Source organism: Triplophysa rosa, linkage group LG19 (assembly GCF_024868665.1).
Source record: "Triplophysa rosa linkage group LG19, Trosa_1v2, whole genome shotgun sequence".
NCBI classification, from domain to species: Eukaryota; Metazoa; Chordata; class Actinopteri; order Cypriniformes; family Nemacheilidae; genus Triplophysa; species Triplophysa rosa.
Window position 1 is genome coordinate 19,726,942 of NC_079908.1, and position 22,267 is coordinate 19,749,208.

Consider the following 22,267-nt stretch of genomic DNA (forward strand, 5'->3'; position numbering starts at 1 on the left):
GTCACGTGAAATCTTTAGATGTTCTGATGAAGATAAGTCGTATTAATCAATTACTCAAGTAAAAAAATCGTCATTGCTAAAACTTAACCTTGGAGATAAACGTGAACGCATAACACATTTTTCTTGCATTTTAACAACTTTGATCACGGGGAAGTAAACATTTTAGTGCATTTGTTTTAGTGCAGTTTTTTCCCCTCCACATACATATAAATAATACAAACATATTTTTGCACGTTCGACATTTTAGAAAATGTGCCGTTTAATTTCCGTCCAACAAATGACTTAACCTTATTTACAGGGTATTATTATATTATATTTTCATATGTTTTTAAATTTGCATCCACGTACAGTCGGGCATTGTTTTGAAATACATGAAAACGCTTTTTAAATGCTTTTATTTTGAAATCCACTCTGTAGCGGCGTTCGAAGCGTTTCCTATGATGTCTGGCTTCCATCTCCGCGCATCAGCTGACACGTGTGTTTTTCGCGCTGCTTCTAGCCTCACGCTGCCATTAGCCAGCCACGAATATACCATAAACACATGCTTTCAAATTTCAAATGTATAACCCGGATATCTTTTTTCACAATTTCTTTCATTTCGTTTAATTTAACAAATTTGTGCTTAATTGGTATGCTTAAAACTGTGGCACCTAACACGTCGCGTGAAGACCGGTGTGCGTTTTAACATGCCCGGACTTGTCTAATTTTACGGGCCGGACAGGAAGACCTCCACGCGCTCATGGATAACACATTTCCAGACAAGCTTTTTCCGCAATTTTATCTCGATGGACCGCCGCAGATCAAACCGAAACACGGTCATGGAGGCTGGGGCTCATATGGGCGAGTGTTTCATTCCAGTGCTGATCTAGTAAGATATAAATAACATGATAATGACATTTCCACCCTGATGATAGCATTCCCAGACTCTTTATGATTATGATGTTCTTTAATACCCATAATGCAATGCATATTCATTTTTAGCACATTGTGAGTGTTTTTGGTGATATGTGTGTAATTTTGAGGTTTGTTTTCTATTCATATTTCTCCAGGGCATTCACACAGTCGTGATGTTGTTTTTGTATTATATTGTATTGTATTGTATATATGTATCATTTCTCTTGAATTTAGTTACCAGAAATTATTGTCAGTGTAAGATTTTTTTGTGTGATTTTTGTCTTGCTGTAGTAAGTTATATGCAACATTAATGGCCTAGTTCCTGAGACATTGCTGAATATAGATTTGTTTAATATAAAAAGTTAAAAACCTTTTTTTAATCTGGGCAATATCTGTTCACTTATCCAAAGGCAGTGTCACAGCAGGGGCGTGTCAGGATACCACTTCTTAATAAATAGCGGAGGTGGACTGTACTTAAAGGTGCAGTTTGTAACAATTTTGCAGTAAATTATCCAAAAACCACTAGGCTAGTGTTATATATTTTGTTCAGCTGAGTACTTACAATATCTCAAATGTTTCCAACTACTTGTAAATCGTGAGAAAATCGCCATTCTAAACAGTGACACGGGGCTGTGCAGTCGCAGGTCAATGGCGTCATATCCGCGTTACCCTTTGTTACCGCCTTTACTGACGTAGAAACCGCATGACAACAGTGTCGTGGACAAATGCGGAAGTAGTGTCTAGCGTCTTGCAAGCCACTAGCTTTTTTCGAGCAGTCACTTATTTATGGACCACAGTTATTCGCAACGTTTATAAAACTTTACCTCATCTGCTAACATTATTTCTCGTTCCCGTCTGATTGATGGCCATCAACGGCGGAGTTGAAGACAACAGATCCCATCATTCCACGCTCCGTCACAGGCTCGACCTGATTTTGCCAAGTGGTAACATTTTTATAAATAAAACCTATACCCGCACCAAACCTTAACCATAACTTACCCCTAAAATCAGAGGGAAATGATAAGTGAAAAACAATGGTCAAGAAGCACCTAATCCTGGTTGGAAGATTAAACTTAATATAAACTGTAAATTTATTTCTGAAATCTGATTGGTTGATTTAAATGTTGTCCCAGGGTCAACATGATGTTGCCCTAAGGATATCAACCACTTGGCAGAAACAGGAGAGCCCCTTCACAGCGTCATCAAGCTATGGCATTGTTGTTGTTTTGATCGTGCGCCCTCTAGCGGCGGTTTTTTCAAACTGTACCTTTAAGTGTTTTTACTCAAGTACATTTTTAATTAAAGTACCCTACTTTATAAGAGTGTTTTACTTTGGAAAAAATATTTCACTACATTATTGTTACTCCGCTACATTATTGTATACACATACAGTTTTTTTTCCTTTTAATACTTAAAATCTCAAATCCAGTCATTTCTTTGACTAAAGTGTTTTTGAAAGTACTAGATTTATAATGTACTTAAATACAGTATTAAAGGTAAAACAAAATTATGTTATGTAGTGAAGTATTTGTCCCGAAATGAAAAGGACACATACTTGAAAAATGTACTTGAGTGAAAGTAAAAGTACTGTCCACGTCTAATGGATAGATAAATAATAGATCTCAATATTAATAAATTGTGAACCTGTGGTCATAACATAATCCACTTCTACATTGTGCATTGAATTTCCAGTGTGATGCTGATGGAGACAATCAGCAGTCCTTTGAATCTCAGCGCACAGTTAAAGGAGACAAGTGGGTACCAGTCAAACCAGCAGTTACTCCTTTAATTCCACCATGTGAAGGTAAATATTCATCATTATTAAGTGTTTTAAATTTTGCAATCGTGATCTCAAACTAATACAGATATATTGTTTAATTTAACCTTTATTTTTAATTCTTTGTAAAAATAAAAGTGAAATGTAATTGAAAATTAAAAAGAAAAAATTCATCATGAAATGAAATATTCGCCAGGTGTTTTATGATTTTCGAGAAAATATGGCACAGTGGTTTTGGGACTTCTCTCCTTTAGCAAAAAAAAGATTGCGATACAACACGATCCGGACATTCTTGACACGTTTTTCAGTTTGTGTTTTCCTTGAACGCAGCTTTCCAAATCTTTGTTTTACAAAAGCCAATTATTGTTGTCATTTTTTCAATCTTCCCCAGATGCCAAAGTCTTATATGGTCCTTTGCCAGACCCGATGGATTTTCCAGAGCATGTAAGCAAAATAAGTCAAAAACCTTGTCTCGAAGTAAAATGTGCATTTACTACATGAACACGTTTTGTTTAGATTTGGCTCTGTTTTTTCTTTAGATGCAGTATTTTAATCAGCATCACTGTCTGGATGCTTTCTCCACGATGGGACATTTGCTTAAGGATCACTGGTCTTTTGCACGCAAACACCCAGTGGTGAGTGAGTTGTCGTGTGTGTGTGTTGTTGTTCAGAGCTCTGGTGCTGTCTTTGGCTGGTGTTGATAGTAACTTCGCAGGGGGTTCTTATGTTCATCAGGAAGTTTTGAGTTTGAAATGGGTCAACAGATTTCTCGAGGGCTTGAATCATAAAAGGTAAGAACATTTCTCACATCTATCTTTTAGCAACGTTTTCATAGTGTTCGTTTTTTCTTGTACAATTCCGTTTCGTCTGGTATAGATCATTTTAGTTTAAAAAAAAAAAATGTTGGGGTTTAGGTGCCAGCTTTCGTATTACTGGGAGAAGATCCGTCACACCCATCATTTGCTTGGTGATTTCGTGAGCGATATTCCTCAATCCCTCCTCTCCGAACTGCTCCATGAGGAACTGACGTCACAGAGAGAACAACAGGAGTTCTGCCCAGATCTCACAGGGGGCGCTCTGGGATACATGTCCCTACATCAGGCTCGGGGTGGAGGTGACGGATGTCTGATTTATCCCAGCGGGGCGGCACTGGACACGCTCAGTATCCTCTTAAAGCAGTCGGTTTGATTCAGTGGTGTTATTAAATGCTTTGACAGTTTAATATTATTGTTTTGCATGTAGTTCCTTCACTGTCATTCCCCCAGACTTCCACAGGGTGGTGCCAGAGTATCACGTTGACAAGCCGCCAAGTTTTTTCATGGACTCGAAACCTTTTGCCTTTGAGCTGAATGGAACCATTAGACAGCTCAGTTTGGGCAACATGGAGGACGCAGGTAAGATGTAACGTGGAATTTGAAGTTTGATGTGTGCTGTTTTTCAACAAGTCTAACTAAAGCCCGGCACACACTGCAAGGTTAAATATTCCTTTATGATTGATGCTTGCCACACTGTATGTCAGACACTAAAGACATTCTTAAGGCAAAATGTCAAATGCTGTGACCTACATTGAAGTGTCAACTAGAAATTAGTGCCGATTTATTTACAAAAGTATTATATGTGTAGCATTGGCAAGACTATAGTAATTATGGTTATTGCTAATACAGATATATTGGACATCCCCAAGTCCCCAAGTTCATTACCTTTTTTCTTTCAATTGTGTCTGATTATGAGAAGTGTTCCACCGTTTGACCTTTTCATGCGTGTATGCAGGTAACGTGGCTGTTCGATCAGATTATTTCTGCAGCTCTTGGGTCCTGGGAGACAGCAGGAAGCCACATTTTCAGGAAGTCATCCGGACAAAGGAACGATTCTCTTGCGTCACCGTCAGGTGGGTTTGAGCCCTTGCGTTATAAACTCGGCCACTTACAACGAGTGTAATTAGGGGATTTTGAACTTGAAGAAAAATGTTTCAGGATGAGACGTGCAGTACTTGTTCCAACACGTTTAAGTGTGTTTGAAAGCTCATGAACATGTCGGGTAGTTCACCTAAGAATAAAAAAATAGTTTTCAATTATTCACTCTCACGCGGTTAAAACAGAATGTCACTACACCCTTTGAGCATTTTATTTCTTCATTTAACAAATAACTTCAGATCAAATAAGGTGAAAGATGAATGAATTTTGTCATATTGATGGGATTGTTCTGTTCTCGCTCTCTTCAGTCCACATGTCCCGGATGAGCTGGTGGTGGCCACTGAACAGGGCTCAGCGTATCTCTGGACCGTGAGAAAAGGGTACGTGTGTTTAAGAACAGTCTACGTCACTGGCTCTTATCAGCTCAGTGTTCATCCTCGACATATCAGTTACAGCTACAAACTGTTCTTTAGTTTAATACGTCCAGTGCTCAAGTTTATCATAGTAAACGTCTTTGTGTTAATCCTTAACAGATTTACTTCCTACTGGCAGGAGTCGTTTGTCCAAAAGTACAAATTATCATTACTCGCCCTCATGTCATGTAAAACCCACATGATTTAATGTCTTTGTGAAACAAAAAAATGTCTTGCCAAGATTCCCTCCATATAGTTAAAGTAGGGGACTGGGATGCAAGTTCTAACATGACAAGGAACAAAAATGTTGTTGATGTAATTCATATGATCTCAGTGTATGTGATGGGTTTACTGAAGTCATTCAAGAGCTTTGTATATACAGTTATTTTGGACTTCTGAAGCTCTGACATGGTTAACAAAACGTGTTGCTGTTCCTCGGTTGTTTGGGTTTTGAAGATTTTTTAATAGTGTCTGACAGTCCCCATATACTTATATACGTATATAAAATGGGTCGTCATGTTTTCCTTTCCTTAGAAGATAGCCCGTTGTACGGGTTCATACAAATGGAAGGAAGATCAATGGTAATGTTTTTTCTAAAGTTTGCGTTCCAAAGTAATTGAGTAAATAATACACCGTACTTAAAGTCAACAGTGAGATCTTAATAATACACTACGTTTTTAAAAGGCTTTTGTCGACAACACGAGTACCACAGAAACCCAGCCGTTTATTTCCTGTTTGCATCCAAACCAACCACAGAGCAAACTGCGGTTCTCCCAAACCAAACATTTGACCACTTTCTTAAACTCTTTGACAACCTTTTACCAAACTTGCCTCTTAAGTTTATGGTCTTTTGAATGTGACTCAACACTGAAAACGCATTGCAAGGACAATGTTAGCGATTGCGATTGAATGTTAACCTCTCCAGACGTTTGTAACGCGTTTTTTTACAGGTTGCAGAAGTTTCGGCGGGAGGATTCTAACCCGTATTTAAATCCAAAGACGGCATGGCGATGGTGCGAGTTCTCGTGCCACCCTCGAGTGATGGTTTTTGCTGATAGGATGGGGGCGGAGCTTACAGATGCAAGGGTAAAGTGTCCTATCTCTAGTACATTAGTAATGGCCTAAACTCAGTACAACAAAGAATGAAGATTTGATGTCTTCCCAAGCAGTCTCAAAGGGACAGTTTACCCATAAATGAAATTTCTGTCATCATTTCCGCACCCTCCTGTCATTTTAAACCTGTATGGCTTGAAATGATAATAGGGTGAGTAAATGATGACACGGAATTGTCATTTTTGGGTAAACTATCCCTTTAATCCACGTGTTCTTGAGCTAGTTTTAAAGTTGGGATGAAGTTTCGTTTGTCGTTCCGACATGTGCTTTCTCCAGAATCATGATTGTTATCACGCATTATTCCGGGTTGGAAAGACATCAGGTTGTAAGATGGGAGAGAGGGTGATTCTTACCAAGTACCTGAGCGAAAGCCACGCCAACCACCACCTCATCACTACCCAGGTAAAGACATCTCATTAGTCACATGCGTCTGAGTCTGAAGCCTTGCGTCAGCTGTTAGCCTGAAGGCAATGAGCGTCTCATTGAGTAATATAGCCATACATCCTGTGAGGTCATGTGATTCTCTGTTGACCTACATCACACACATACAGATAAAACTTATTTAGGGACCTTTATCTTTATTCAAACTACTTTTTTGTGTATTTTGAGGCCTATTGAACTTGTAGTGGTTTGCATTAGTAAACATTGTATGAGTCGCTCCATGTTTTTATGGTGTTTCTTAAAGGGTTTCTCTAGAGCCGAGGATTTCAAACTCTTGTAAGGACCCCCAAATATGATGAAGCTTTTGCACGGGACCCCCTTTCTAAAATACATATTTATTTTTTGTATAAAGAAAGCATTTAACCTGCTATACAAATAGAAAGAGTGATATTATAAGGGCAACGTATTGTTTGTAGAAATGAAACCGTAATAATCTTTACTTGTTTATCAAACATTTCCCTGGACCCCAGTTTGGAAACCCCTGCTCTAGAGTAAACATCATGATGTGTTACTATAGTAACCGTTTCCTTGTCTGCAGTTTTCAGCTTACATCATGGATGAGCGTTTTCCCTGTGTGCCCATGCTGAAATGGGACCACATGATGGAATCCCAGCCGATGTTTGCCAGCGTTCTGCCGGATATGACTTCAAACAACGCCTGCAAATTGCTGCTGGGTGCTCCGAAGTCACAGGAGGTCATGTTATTGCAGTACAAAGGTGACATATACATTTATAATTCGTTCATAGGTGTTTTCCTAGACAATAAATGCTTAATTGTCAGCTATGAACAAAATGGTGGATGGTGAGAAGCTAAGAAAACATACCATATTGTTTAAAGGGTCTGTTATTGATTTAATGAACTTGTTGTGCCTCATATACCATGTCGTTATGTACGTTGAACCCCTAGATTAATTTAGTGACTACTAAATGAATGTTTTTTATGTGATGCTAGGTGGGAGAGAGCACGCCTGTCAGACTCGGGGTCCCATTCAGAAGCTTTTTAGTCCCAGTGAGAGTCTAAGCCATTTAAACCTTCTTCTCCCTCATAAGAGACACATCGCTCAGAAGCGACTCCTTGTACCTGCTGCAGGTAAGCACGCATCATACCTCAGACCTAATTTAATACGTTTAAACCCAACCGTTGTCTGTTAGATTTAAACTGAAGAAATGGTTTCACAGCTAGCCGAATCGAGTGTTTCAGGGTTTCTTGTTTGTTCCACATCTAACATCTTGTGTTTTCACATCTCCATCAGGTCTCGCAGCTGTACAGAATAAGGACTACCTGTCTGTGTTCCAGCTCACAGAGACGGGAGACCTCTTTTATCAAACGCTCCACAAACATCAGGCCACCACCAATGAGAACCTCACAGAACCAATAATCGACAATGTCGATAAAGATCACTCCCCTACTTTGGAGACAAATGAAGACGCTCAAGAATCATCCAGCCGTTCCAGAGGATGTAACTCGACCAGCTCACCCAAACCAAGCAAGGATCACGATTTCCAGGTGGCTTGGAACAAGTGGTTTCAACCTCTTTTCAAAAAGGCCTCTTCCAAAAAACAACACCTACGTCATCGACAAATCAAAACCAACGGCTTAATAGATGTACAAGTCCCCGAAGCTTATACACAGCAGAAGGATCGCTTGAAGAGTCTGAAGAGAGACCTTCACGATGTCATGAGAAAGAAAGAGGTACTCACTCACGGGGTTACGCACCTGCCTCGTTTAAACGTGACCCCCGTTCCCGATCCTATAGATCCAGCCGAGTGGCCGGATGATCTGAGCCAGCGATTGGCAGCGGCGTGGGATGACAATTGGAAGGACTGGTGGGATGATAAACTGGGCTTAAACCGGGAAGAGAAAATCAAAGCCCTTCGTGGAAAGCGGCTCAGAGAAAAGCAGGGGCGACGTAGGCGCCTCTCGCTTTCGGGAAGTTTCACCACGTCGGTGAGTTACCAGGACGATCTGTATGAGGGGTCGACTATTGCAAGTCAGTATCTCGGTTCAGACGAAGAGGATTTGGAGGACTCTCAGGGCATGAACAAGGATGAAGGAACATTGGAGATGGCGAAATTGAAGCCAGCCTTAAACTCAGAAGAAGAACCTTTAAAATCTGTCCTAAGAATGCCACAAAAATTGGAGCAAGAAGATCTTTTTGAGGACTCCACCAGGTCTCCACGAGTGACAAACCTGGGAGTTTTACCTTTAGTCAACGTAACGCCAACTAAGCAAACGTCAAAACAAACGACGTTTGACTTTGGTTCTTGGTTTGGTTCACATAAATCTACTCAGGACTCTGAAGAGGAAGTAGGACTTTCTTTTTCTCAGATGTCTTCCACATCTCAGCTCACCCTATCGTCCCAAAAAGTGCCCAAAGTCAGAGGTCTCTCGCAATCCTCCCAGCCAAAGAAAAAGTCTCGCATGGGTTTCTAAACGCTGGCTGCAAACCAGGAATGCTTCAAGGCAAGTGACCTACTTTTGTTTGGTGTCGAATGTTGTACTGTACAGGGGCGGGTTGTGTTTAAAAGTGGAATTTGAGACTGTGTTTTTGTAGCGTGTGTTTATGAAAGATGGGATTGCGTGTTTTTAATGAATAACAAATGGACCAATCGCTGTGTGGGCTTTAACTTCGTTTCTGTCCGTTTGCTAGCAATGTTTGACTTTACATAACAGGTACTTACAAAATAGCTTTAGAGTAAAACATGAGACTTGGCATCGCAGTTAAACATGAGAATTTTGTTACTGTGTTGCTTTATCTTTCTATTTAATCCGAGAGTGACATTGAAGCTTGTAATATGGGTATTCAGCGCAGTTACTTAGAACTTTATCATAGTATACGTTGTACTGTGGGTGATGTTATGAAATAGATTGTGGTATTTTAATGGCACGCTGCCCACCTTTTATTCAAAAGAAACAGAGAATGTTACTACACTGTGGAAGCTAATGAATGTCAGTGTTCTCAAATGAGTTTCCATTTTTGCGAAAGCTTGACAATCACGATGTGCGAGTCAAAATTGCAACATTCAGTTGACGCTAGTGTTTAAATCAGCATTGACTTGATTCTTTGCGTTGTGTTTTGTAGCTTTTTTGCTGGGTGAAATATCTTGCGGCATGCCAAACGTAAGTGCTGTGTAAAAAATTATTTACCATGTTACCCATTATGAAGCTCAAGAGCAAATTTAGAGCAAATCTGTTTTCCATTTTTTGCTCGTGTAGGATAGTTGTGTTAGGCAATGGATTTGATGTCCTTACGCTGGAATTTATGATGGCCATGCAACTCTTCAATAGTTCTTCTACATAACAACAGAGAGACGTGAATTTCAAAATAGCTTTTTTATTCTTGAACATCTTTTTTTCATATTACCATGACAAAAATAATAATAAGTTAATATCTACAAGATGCTATACATAACGTGTATATGCATTTTTACATTATACAAATGTACATTTTTATATAGACCTTTTTACATTTTAAGGTTTTTTAGGCTTTTTTGTGCAACGCACATTTTCAACGTACAGTAATTGTTCATACACGCACACATCGGCTAATGTGACACTTGTACTAAATTGGCAAGTAGATTAACGACATCGCACTCACATACGCACAAAAATAAACAAACACGCTTATTTGCGAACACCGTGCACACCGCCTCAGAAAGCAGCAGTTCTTCAAGCGTACGGCTTACTCGGTCACACATTAACAATCATTTTGCAAAACTGTGTAAAGCACCAAAGTACAAGTCCTAGGTTATTAAATAACAGTCTACTGTACCTTGGATAAGTTCAATTGAGCTGCCTGGAATGTTGACAAATCCGGACATGCACCAGCTACTACTAACACTACGGCTACACGTATGTCTTTTTTTTTCCTTTTTGTCTAAAAATGTAGCTGCCACTGTCCTCACTTTAGCTTAACACGAGTAATTAAAAGAGATGTTTACAGTATGCGGACAGGCTTTGGTTAAGCCCGAGAAGTTCTGAATACAACTTTGGACTCTGTGGTTTCACTGAACCCAGGCACAATGGCACCTTGCTGTTCAACGCTAGGTTTTCAGCCAAGAGAAGACTGGCGTCATGGAAGATAACACAGAAGCCACGCTCATCTGTAGCTTCCAGAGTTCACTCCATCACGCTCACTGTTGGCTGTGCTCCTCGGCAAGTGGTTTAGAATGTATTACAGCCTGCGGCGCTGGGACAGGAAGTTAGAAGGGAAGTAGGTCCCTTCTGCGTCACTTCCTAGGGAGCTGCTCAGACTCTCTTCCCCAGAACTCAAGTCCTCACTCGAATCCTCACTGTTGTAGGAAACAAACACGGTCAGATATCTTGTACTTTTCGTGCTGACCCCACCTCACACACCTTTCCTTACTCACAGGTGATGATGCACAACCCACGTCAGTTTGTAAATACGCAGTATTCTCCACCCACATTCCATTGCTACACCTAGTTTGGTGTGTATACATATTTTTGCCATTAGCAGACTCGAGTTGCAAGTCCTGTTGGCTGTCAGTGAGCACTAGGAATGATTCAGCAGGGAACTTTGGAGAATAGCGCCTATATAAACTCTAGGGCTGGTTGCTAGGACAAGACAAACCATTTGTAGTTATCACATAACACCTTTAGGGAACATGATAGTGGGATGCTGGGTGGAGCGTACAGAAGGAACTTCAGCCTGTGATGACAAGCCCAGGGTTGTGACGTAAATGTGCGTGTCAGTGAAACGCCGGGGTTATGTAATGTCAGTGCAATGGAAAAAACAAGTTGTGTCTGGTGATACCCGGTGGAATTGAAATTAGATGTTGTGATGACCAATATGAATGTTTTGTTTTTGTATTCAACCCTAAATCTTCCATTTAATTTGAATATGTTTCTGACATTCATATGCCCGTGTTTCTCCACAGGTGAACTGTTTACCTCTCGCTCTCGTCCCAGACCCCCTCCGGGATGGTGGGCAGCTCGGGAATGCTGCAGTAGCTGCTGTGCAAATTCTGTGCCGTTCTCCGCGACACGATCCAGACCAGTTTCCTGTGGTCAGGTTTGGAACATTCAGGAGAGGAATACTCCCTCATGCACTGGTCTACCAGACCTCGCCAGTACGCCAGGTCAGCTTTAGAGATCTACACAGAGCACACAGACACCAGCTTACATAAGGCCAGGGCACAGAGCCAGCGTACGTTTGGAAGGGACCGACTCGACCGAGCCAATAGTCTGCTGGCCAGAGGATATGCTAAAGGACTTTTAAGTGCTGTTAAACCTAAAGGTATTTTTGGAAACAATGGTGATTATTCTTGTACTGACCGTGTTTTGGTTAAATCGATTAAACTAGTCACAGTCGTAAGATTGTGACTTTAAACCAAACAGAACAGTCTCGTGGCATTATTAACAAACATTTTTGAAATGGGTTATTACAATTGGAATGTCTGATCTATGTCTTTACCTTCAGATGTCTCTGTATGCTGTGGGCGATCTCTAGCAGGTCTGATGACTTTAAGGCATCGATCTCTTGCATCAAAAGAGATAAGGCAAGCACCGAAGGCTATAAAAAGAGAGAAACAAATTTAACATTCCGTTTAACTTGCTCCTGATGACTATGTGTTTTGTGGTTATTCTTACTTTTGCTTTGGAGAAAATGATTCTGCACAGGCAGGCTTTCAACTCGGCTTCTAGTTTGTCGAGATTCAGGACGTTTTTCCTGGAATAAAGTGAGATTTATGTTAGAAACAAGACCGAGAATGTGCAATTAGTTTTACGGTGACCCATATACAGTGAAATGTTCTACCTCATATAAAGTGTTTTTCACCAACAAGTTTGATTCTTACCTGCTGGAGGTATGTGAAAGTATGATAGCGTGGTACAAATGCAGGAAGGTTAAGGCTGTGACGGCTTTAAACTGGAAGTTCAGTTTCTCCGAAATTATCTTTTCCATGCGGCTGAGGTCCGAGACGGTAAATTTGCACTGGCTGATGCGAATGAGCTCGTGGCTGGAGGAACCGTTGCACTCTTCCTCGGTCACCCGGGCGGCGATGTGGAGGCAGCTTATACTGATACATGCCAGATACTTTGGCTGGACCTTAAGTTAAGATACAGCAGATCGGTTATAATGGCTATTTAATCTCAATTGTTACTTATTTGCATATTGGGGCAGTGGATTGTGTTTGTAATGGTGAACTGTTTACCTTCATCATGGCTAGAAACCTATCCAGCAGGTTTACGGCCAGTACGAAGGTCTGAGTGCTGTAACCGAAGAAACTGGTCAAGCTCCAGAGATCCTCCACTCGCGCATCTCGACATTTGGCTGAAACTCCATTACCGTTCTGTGGGAACAACAAAACACATTTGAACCATTAGGTATAATGCAGAATACAAAATAATTTTTCGTAACTGACTTTTCATCATTAAATATGAGGTTTACAGTTACACGACATAAAATACAGTGTTTATTTATTCCAATAGTTGCAGGGAAGCTTGTTAAAGCAGATCACCTCTTGGGTGGATTCGATCAAACTAAGTCCAGTTTCCTTGGGCAGATAATAAACCTCCTGCTCCAAATTCGCCCTCAGCTCCTTCATCAGTTTAAAGGCATCCATGTTTTCAAAATTTCTGGGTTTTGCTTCTCCAAAACACCTTTAAAAGGACATAAAAACAAAGTGAGTAAATGCAGTTCACCCAGGGCGGTGGGTCAAGGTTTGCTCAGCTGAGCGTCGGTGTCGGGTTGCGCTGGTTTACGCCTTCTTACAGCAGAGCCAAACAAATAAACTTCCACTCTTCCGACACGGAAGAATGATTAAAACCGTTTATTTGTAAAGGCTTTATATAAAAAATCTTAAAACGTCAACGACGGGAATGAAAGTGAAATGTCCAGTTGATCCGTCAGCTGGAAAATACCTCGAACAGCGGGGGGAGGGGTTGTCTTTACACTACTGTACAGGCTGTTTCTAACAGTAAATTTAACACATTTATGAGCGTTTTACATTAAAATAAGTCGACAATTTTGGTATCTCACGGATCTATTCGTTCGACAATATATTTATTCAGAAACTGATGTCAATGATACGGTCACTGGATTATAAACATCCAAGACGACCAACGAACTAGAAATTCGGACATTTCAGAATTGATTTAATTATCACCAATGACACAATTTAACGATGGAATATTATAATCTATCATTTAAGTAAAACGGAAATCTAAACAATTAACGTAACAAAAATGATTCGGCCCTTAAACACAACCGTAACCGAAGATCGGGCTATTTTCAGGGTAACGTTAAAAACAACAACAACTGGACATTTAACAGAGACCGTGTCTAAAGGCGTATTTTGAATGTCAATCATGTTAAATAATTGCATTCCATAATAGTAAATAAATATACATTACCAGAAATGTTAAAAGGACATATTGCGTCTGTATATCCGAGTCTTCTGTTTTTCTGAGCTTCTCTTTCCTTTCCTTTTGTTGATGTTGATTTTGGCTCCGCCCAATGGGCCTGTCACGTAGGAAACGTAAGTCTCTGTGTATTCATACATTTATGTATTTTATAGCATTAACGTTCATAGTCTTTACATTTAAATGCGTTTCCTTTATATTATGTCCACAATATATTATGCTTCCGTGTTGTTTTTTGTTTTAATCGACATTAAATGCTTCGAAAACTACGGGTTTGCCTAAATATATAGACAACCTAACGGACCAATAGGATGTGCGGAAATAGCAGCGTTCAAAAAGTCCGCCCAAAATCCTCGTCGCTTATTGGCTACTGGGCTATGCGTAATCGTCAGCAATGGCTAGTAAAGAGACGGCATGAACTGTGCTTTGATTGGCTGCTGCTGCTGCGTTTTGTTTCGACAGGGTTTCTAGGGGGCTAGAGAATGCAGAAAAACACATTCATCACGTTAAAATGTTCTTATTCTAACGGCGTTTGTATTTATTTAACATCAATCAAATTCTTTAAAACGTCAGTGTATAAATCTGCCACTTAGCTGTACGTTTTTTCGTAGATGATCAATGCGGCGAATTCAAATTTAGTTGCATTATTAATGCATATTCAACTTGGGTCATGATGATACCTTGTCAGGGACATGAGGTGATCTATTCTGTTTAAGAAAATGTGTTACAGACTAAATTATAAAACAATAATCCTTTAATTTTTTTGTAACGTAATGAACTGACTTGTCAAATATGCTGCAATACGGACAATGTATATAACAAATCTTTAAATATATTCAGAATAAGTTTGATCGCGTAAATATTTTATTTTTGCTTTGTTTTATGTATTACTGTATGATACAGAATACGATTGTATATGAAAGTAGTCCCCGCAATACAAGCAACGCTTCAAATATCCTTTCGCCAGAGAAAGTAGTCCTCCTCTGACCCTTTTGCTAAATTCCCTATCACTTTCGTAAATAATAAATCCTCAACCACATCTACATTTGCGTTTCGTGCCTTGTAGCGTTTTTATCCTTTTATTGTTGTTCATGTGTTTGTGTAATTTCTTAGAAAATGTTTTCGGCGAAGGTGCCTTCGTGCGACCAGAAGGTAGGCGGAGAATTCTCCTTCCCTTCTCAGTCCCTTCCTCGGAAGTAGACGTCCGTGTCTATATTCCGTTCATTTCTTTTTTAATATCAGTTTGGAAGGATCCCTTTAATTTTTTAACCCCACCAAATTTTGCGTCGAAAATGGAGGCGAATATGGACGCTTAAAAAGATGACGGAATCCGATCTGCTTCTTCATTTTACCTCCGTTTAATGGACCGGATGATCTGCGTTTCCCACAACCTTGCAGGGGAGGTAAAACAATCTCACCATTTCTAAAGGCTTTTATAATCAAATGTCGCCATTTCACTGTGTTGAACCAGACCTAAAAGACAAAATAGTCACACTGAATACGTACATGACATTTTTTATAGAGCTGGGTGTCGTGAAACACATTATTATTGACGTGTTGCTGGGCTGCTAACGTTAGTCTGCTAACGCGTATTTAATGTAAACTGCGTCAACAACACCGTATTACACCCGTATCATCTGTTCAATATGAGCGTATCAATACACTCATCTCTTCATAATACATATCATATTTTAGTTCATAAGACTATTATACACCAGTCTTCTATCTCTATAGATTAAACATACGTTTAATCATGTATGTTTATTATTTGTCCTGGTTAGAAACGGAGTGACGCTTTTTATCACCAAATGTTAAATACATAAATGTGTATTTTGTTGTATTGTTTGATATACGTATAGGGCTTATATTTTGATCATTGTTGCAACATCCCTTCTTTTTAATAAAGTAATGTTATAACAGATTTTTTTTATCCATAATGCTAATAACATTATTAACAATAAACATAATTTTTAATTGTTACTCTATCTAAATGCTTTTTTATTATAAGTAATTAGCTCGAATTGCTTTTACCAGCAGGTTGAAAGGCATGCTAGGAATAACAATAAAAAGTTATTTGATATTTTTGATGTATTTGAAGTTCCTAAAGCGACTCTCATATCTTGAGATATATTACTTGATGACACATTAAAGCTTTGCTCCATATTTATCTGTTGTTGTATGTGCCCCATGTTCAGGTAGCTGTATCCAGTGGGGAGGTAGGCTTTTCCAGGGTTTGCGATGAAGTTTGCCGAGCCCTTGGAGAGCCAGAAACTGTCGTCTCTTCTGGAGAGGGCAGTTTCTAGGGAAGCCGAACTGTGGAAGGTTTACGTGCCAAAGAAACCTACCAACCAGGTGAGTCCATCAGTGGGTTGGCTGATATATCTGGTTTGATTACTGTAACAAAAATGTTTGCATTGTGGGAGGCTGATTGGTATGCAGGTGAATGACTCTATTATCTAGTTGATTCTAGAATCTGTATAATTTCAATTTAGGTCAGTACTGCTGCTATTGCATAGTTATAATACGCGTCATCTTTGCGTACTGTATGCTTACAAAGTACTTTAATTCTAAAATTTACAGTACATCCCATAAGAAGCTGCCATAAGAGTTGGAAAACTGTAACGGGCTCTGTACAAATCTGCAAAGGCCCTTATACACAACCTTGTATTTAAATGGCACAATCGCTCACACACATGTTAAAGCGGCCGTAACACACATGCGGTTTCTGCCAATCTCATATTAATCTTGAGTACCTATAGATTAGTATTGCATACTTCGTATCTTCGAAGAGTATTTAGTTTGATCACATCTATAAAAGATAGATACAGCTGTACAATTATTCCCGAAAGCATGCAGCGCGTGCGGGTGGGAGGGGTAGGCTGAACTAAAGCACGTGCGCAGACATCAGTTTCACTCACTGCATGCGGTTCATGTCCGGCATCTTATAGTGCTGGGACGGCTCCATATATCAGTTTCAAACCATCTCCAAATCCAGCGTTATATCCATCGTTTATATAACATTCATCACCCAAATGCAGTGAACAAACAAACACCTGAACTTCGTGAATGTATGCTCTCTTTCTCTCTCCTGCACACAAGTGAAAGTGACGTCTGCGCATGCTCCTTCTCCTGCTCTCCTTGCTGCCGCGTGGGCGTGCTTTTCCGGGAGAATTGTCCAATAAGGGACTAAGAAAAATTGTTACGAAACAGTTTTATATGTTCGAAAAAAACTTTCCGAAACCTGTACGATCGCTGGGAGAGTGTATCGAGCACAGAAATACTACGTAATATGCCCAACTCGTTTTTTGACAAGTTGACCATGTTAAGCGTGAGAAGACAGCACGTTTAACAGTGTAAAGAAGTCAGAATGCATGACACACCGTTGCACGGCCGCTTTAATCTTCCTGGTCATAAGTCAGAGGAAAGTACTTTGATAACAGGGGGGTCATGTGATGCTCATTATTTCTCAATTTAATAGCATAAATCTTCATGGGTTTGGTGATTTTTGTTTATGAGGCTGTTTTGAGGTTTTATCTGATGATGTTTACAGGCTGTTGACGTTTTTAATTCTTTAGGATACAGATATTTCCCCTGAAAAGCGTGATGAGGCTGTTCGGTGGTTGAGGGATGTGCATTCCCAACTGAAGCTCTATCCAGAGACGCTCTGCCTGGCCATCGGCATCCTGGATCGCTTTCTCTCCGCCATTAAGGTAATGTTTAAAACTTCTGGCCTGTCAAGACCTTCTGTGTTTGTCAATGATTGTGGTTTTACAATGTTACACTTGCATTTATAACAGGTGCAGGTGTAACTGTGTGTTAGTTTTCATAGAAGTCCAAAATATAGAAGCTTAATTTTAGGCCTTCAGTATTACTTGCATCATTCAGATTTGTCTTTGTGTGCAATTATTAGATCATATAAAACTTAAAACTGCTGTTATTTAATAAGCTGAAAAAAATAAGCTGTTTAGTTGTTAGACTTCAACAAATTATACAATCATAGTTATATAGATATATTTTAACCCTTGGTATGATGTTTATTTTTTGAGCTTCAGAAAAGGTCGTTGAACTTTTCACTTTCAAGGACTGCAGAGACAATGTAAGAATATTTCTTGAGGAATATAAAAGAGTGAGGTGTAGTTATCATGGCTGTACTTTTTTTACTTGGGTACTGAATGAACAGGAAATAAACACAGGAAGTGTATGTCTATATGCCCTTTATTGTGTCAAACTCTGTGTGTGCAAAGTAAACAGCAGACGCAGAGAAATTCTTTTGACGTACCGTTAGCACTTTACTTTACCGTCCTGTTCTACATGTACATACTATGTGCTTACATAGTAAATACATGTATGGTAGGCATCAACCTTGAACCTGATTTATTTTTGATAAGTACACCGTAAATAAACTGTACGAGAGTACGTTAAAATCTCTCTCTCTCTCTCTCTCTCTCTCTCTCTTAGGCCCGTCCCAAGTACCTGCGCTGCATCACCATCTCTTGTTTCTTCCTGGCTGTTAAGACCAGCGAGGAAGATGAGGTGAATGTAATTTCACAACAGACTGAAAAAGTTTCTATCCCCAAGCAGTTAGATGCTTAAATACATAATCACTTACACACTCCCAACCAAACTAAAATGTTGAATAAAAACTCCTATAAAGGTGCAATAACCCTCCCCTACTATATTACTCTACTGCACTATTGCTTTACTTGCACTGTCACTGCACTACCTCAGAGGATTTATATTTGTATATTATTGTGTGTGTATATATACCTTTGTTTATGTATGTAGGTCTTAGCTGTTCTGACATTCAACTGTATATATTTTATTTCTATAACTTTACAATCGTGAAGAGCTGCTAAACTGTATTTAATTGTTCCCTAAACAATGACAATAAAGTTCTATTCTATTAATATGCTGATCTACGATCAGTTGTGTCCCCGGTCCAACATGTACGTCTGTTATTATAAAAGCCAGTTGAGCCGAATCATGGCCAGCATCTGTCATCACTGTTCTCACTGGCTTTACTCCAAAGTTAAATTGTGGAAAACATACCGTTTTTAATGACATCACAGGGAACACTTTATTAAATTACATTTTAAAGCTTTTGAAATAAAACACAGTTTGATGACCATTTAGTAGAAAGTGTGCATGCTTTACCTAACCAAACAATTCTTTAGCTCAAAGAATTAAGATCTGATATTTAATCCGATTCGTCCTTTTAGCCAGAGGTTTAGCTGACCGTGTGATATGGCTTAAATGTACTTTAAAATGTACTGTTAAAATAATTTAGTAGAGTTTTTTTATCATAAAGAGAATGCGTGTGTGTGTTATAATAGATCAGTCTGATTTGTGTGTTTGATGTGTGTTTTTGTAGCGTATCCCATCTCTGAGAGAACTGGCCTCCAGCAGCAAATGTGGCTGTTCTCCATCAGAAATCTTGCGAATGGAGAGAATTGTTCTGGATAAGCTTAACTGGGACCTGCACTCTTCCACTGCACTGGACTTCCTTTACATCGTGAGTACACACAACAAGTACATCAATATACAACATACATATGCGGTAGACAGTATTTTTTAACATTGTCTTGGTGCATTAAACATTAGTCTCCATGCTATTTAATTACACTGATAAAGTAATCGTTTATTTTTCTTTATTCCCCGTGACTTCACATGCAAAGCTTGTCGACTTTAAATTAATGTGGTTAGGAATAATATAAATGAATTTATGTAGCCTGGTTTTCCTTTGGGCGTTTAGCAAACATTATATTTGCTGTCATGTGGAAGTTTCATTAATAGTCAGTTTTTCTCCTTCTGGGTGATTTAGAGACCGTCAACACATCAGAATAAAAGTCAGTTAAAATGCACGAAAGTTTATCACGTTCTCCCTCCACAGTTCTCCGTTTTTCCTGTTTCTCTCTCTCTCAATCAATCTCTCAATTTCTCCCCCTTCTGTCTATCTCTAGTTCCATGCAATGGTTCTGAGCTGTAAGTCTGGGCGTCTTACCGGGGTGTTGTCCGTTCTCAACCCGTCACAGCACATGGCGCTGCTTACCCAGCAGCTTCTCCACTGTCTGTCCCATAATGCCCTGCTGCAGGTGCGCGGTTCGGTGCTCTCCCTCACCCTCATCACGCTAGAGCTGGAGAAAATCTGTCCTGATTGGCTTGCTCTCACTGTGGACCTGCTGTGCAAAGCACAGGTGAGACTTTACATATCTACTTGGGTTTTACTTTTTCATTGAATACTGTTTTTCATGATCAGCATTTATTATTTGCCTTTGCTTTTAATTGGCACCCTGTGCTTTAAATATTGCATCAGCCTTTGCATCAAACCTGCTTGTTCACTAGTTTAGAGAGTTCACAGACTAAATTGTCTACAGATGGAAAGAACTTATAATGTTGAAACTAGCAGCTGTTTGTTTCATACTTGATGTGTTTCAGAAAGAGTATGATAATAGACAATACTTCCTGTTAATGGTTATTGCACGCTTGTGGTTTGTAAAATGAAATTTAAGTTGAATTATTATTCATTTATTGTAAAATTTATTGTACTTTATCATATTGATGTTTACAGCTATAAAGCGGGTTCCACTTGACTCTGTACTTAAGTACTTTACCATTGTAAAATATCGAACACTTGGCCTCTTTTCGCTCATTGCTTTATTAATATTACGTATGTGCTGCAACATTTTATTTGTTGATAACTAATATTTTTCCCTATATCTCGCTGTCTTAGATCGACAGTTCTCAGCTGATTGGCTGTCGAGAGCTGGTTGCACGTTGCCTGTCCACACACAAGGCCTCCCTGCCTCCTAACACTGTTTACATCTGTCATGCTCTGCCTCACGCCCCAGATCCTCGGGTAAAGGGAGACTTGTCCTTCCGGCAAGTCTCCCCCACTCCGACAGCCCCGGGCTGTGATCCTCACCGACCCACTGACCCCGACACAACCCACTCTGCCACCAAGCTTCGGCTTCACGGCAAGTCCTCGGCCAAGCGTAAGGTGGAACACATGGAGGTGGATGAGTATTTTGATGGGATCAAGCGCCTGTACAACGAGGAAAGTCCCCAGGAGGGGGCGCTCCGCTGCACGGGTGAGCCGGTGACCCGGCAGAAGGTTGGCTCCTCCCCCTGCCCGCCTCTTCAGCCTGTCATTGAAACGTAGAGAAAACACCATCTAAACAATCACAACCGCAGCGACGGTGATTATCAGACCTCAGAGCAAAAGAGAGCCCAAAAAATACTAACAAAACATACTCTGCATGATGCCGTTTCCTAAGTATTTAATGAGCGTAAAAGGTCTTAAAAAAACAAGAAAAAAACAATATACAAGGAAAAATGCTGCAAAAAAAGTAGGAATATTTTTCCTCCGTCTGTGGAGAAAATCCTATCTGGTATTGTTGCTGTTTGTCTCTTTTTATCTGTATTTGCCAACAATAGTTTTCTACTTCATCCCTACATTTTTATTTGTGTCTTTTTTCCAATTTCCTTGTCAAACAACCTTCAATGTTTTTGAGGGCTGACTTTGACTTGAAGTTTTAATTAATATAATGTTAAGAATAGCTGTGGTTGAAGATGTATATTAGTTTCTCCATTCTCCTGGTCCATGGCTCGTCCTAAACACTTGTTGTTGTGTGTTTGTGTGTGTGCATGTGCGTGTGTGTGTGTGCGCGCGTGTTTGAACTTGAAGAGTGGTAATTTCCCTATCACTTCTTTATAGCTGAGCATTAATGATAAACTAGTGTTATATATGGCCTGACATGATTAGAAGAACTGTTTTTCACTTGTTCTAAACATAATGATAATGTAATTGTGTTATATTGAGTAGAAGACAATGCAAAAATAACATTCTGAATGGAAAAAGCTTTAGACCTTCATCATTCCTTTGCTGTGAGTGTCATCTGTTGTTTCTTCTGAAAGCTCTCTTGTGCTCTGAGGTGATGATAATGCACTGGACTGCTGCTGAGAAACCTCCCAATGCTCAAATAAATAAAAATGTCTACTGAACACAAAATGTCTTGATTTTTGTGTGTGTGTGTGGTGTTAATCTTAATTTGTGTGAAGGATGCCTTTATTCACTACTGTAATCTGAGATCTTTACTGTTAAATTCATTGCACACACTGGCACGAGGGAGAACCCGAGGAGTCATGTGATCAATGGATCTGACATCATCTGTTTGTGATGTAACAGAAGACGCAATAATGGATTAATGCCATCTGCTGGACAATGACTATATGTATAAAATGGAAGCTTTAAAATGAATAAAATCTTTAGGTTCCTTAGCTAACATCGTGTTAGCAGCCCAAAGGTTGTAGGTTCGATCTGAGGGAACTGAAAT

General features: G+C 39.6%; 3 protein-coding genes across 3 annotated transcripts; 2 read left to right on the plus strand and 1 right to left on the minus strand.

The window, feature by feature from the left end:
• Positions 1-458: 458 nt before the first annotated feature.
• Positions 459-11,562, plus strand: taf1c (TATA-box binding protein associated factor, RNA polymerase I subunit C). The gene is made up of 15 exons (XM_057359860.1): positions 459-868; positions 2,587-2,698; positions 3,063-3,115; positions 3,211-3,306; positions 3,407-3,462; positions 3,586-3,833; positions 3,937-4,065; positions 4,442-4,559; positions 4,893-4,964; positions 5,948-6,083; positions 6,387-6,512; positions 7,090-7,267; positions 7,503-7,640; positions 7,804-9,014; positions 11,450-11,562. Exons 1-14 carry the CDS (start codon positions 740-742, stop codon positions 8,982-8,984), a joined length of 2,772 nt encoding a protein of 923 aa, XP_057215843.1. The 5' UTR covers positions 459-739; the 3' UTR covers positions 8,985-9,014; positions 11,450-11,562.
• Positions 9,860-14,045, minus strand: ccng2 (cyclin G2). The gene is made up of 8 exons (XM_057359862.1): positions 13,926-14,045; positions 13,031-13,172; positions 12,725-12,862; positions 12,368-12,618; positions 12,162-12,240; positions 11,986-12,084; positions 11,463-11,665; positions 9,860-10,843 (listed from the first exon to the last, which is right to left on the minus strand). The coding sequence occupies exons 2-8, from the start codon at positions 13,133-13,135 to the stop codon at positions 10,726-10,728; spliced, it is 993 nt and encodes a 330-aa protein (XP_057215845.1). The 5' UTR covers positions 13,136-13,172; positions 13,926-14,045; the 3' UTR covers positions 9,860-10,725.
• Positions 14,046-15,098: 1,053 nt separating this feature from the next.
• ccni (cyclin I) lies at positions 15,099-21,942 on the plus strand. Its single transcript, XM_057359861.1, has 7 exons — positions 15,099-15,337; positions 16,130-16,286; positions 17,510-17,644; positions 18,393-18,467; positions 19,306-19,446; positions 19,895-20,128; positions 20,665-21,942. Exons 2-7 carry the CDS (start codon positions 16,173-16,175, stop codon positions 21,091-21,093), a joined length of 1,128 nt encoding a protein of 375 aa, XP_057215844.1. The 5' UTR covers positions 15,099-15,337; positions 16,130-16,172; the 3' UTR covers positions 21,094-21,942.
• Positions 21,943-22,267: the final 325 nt, after the last annotated feature.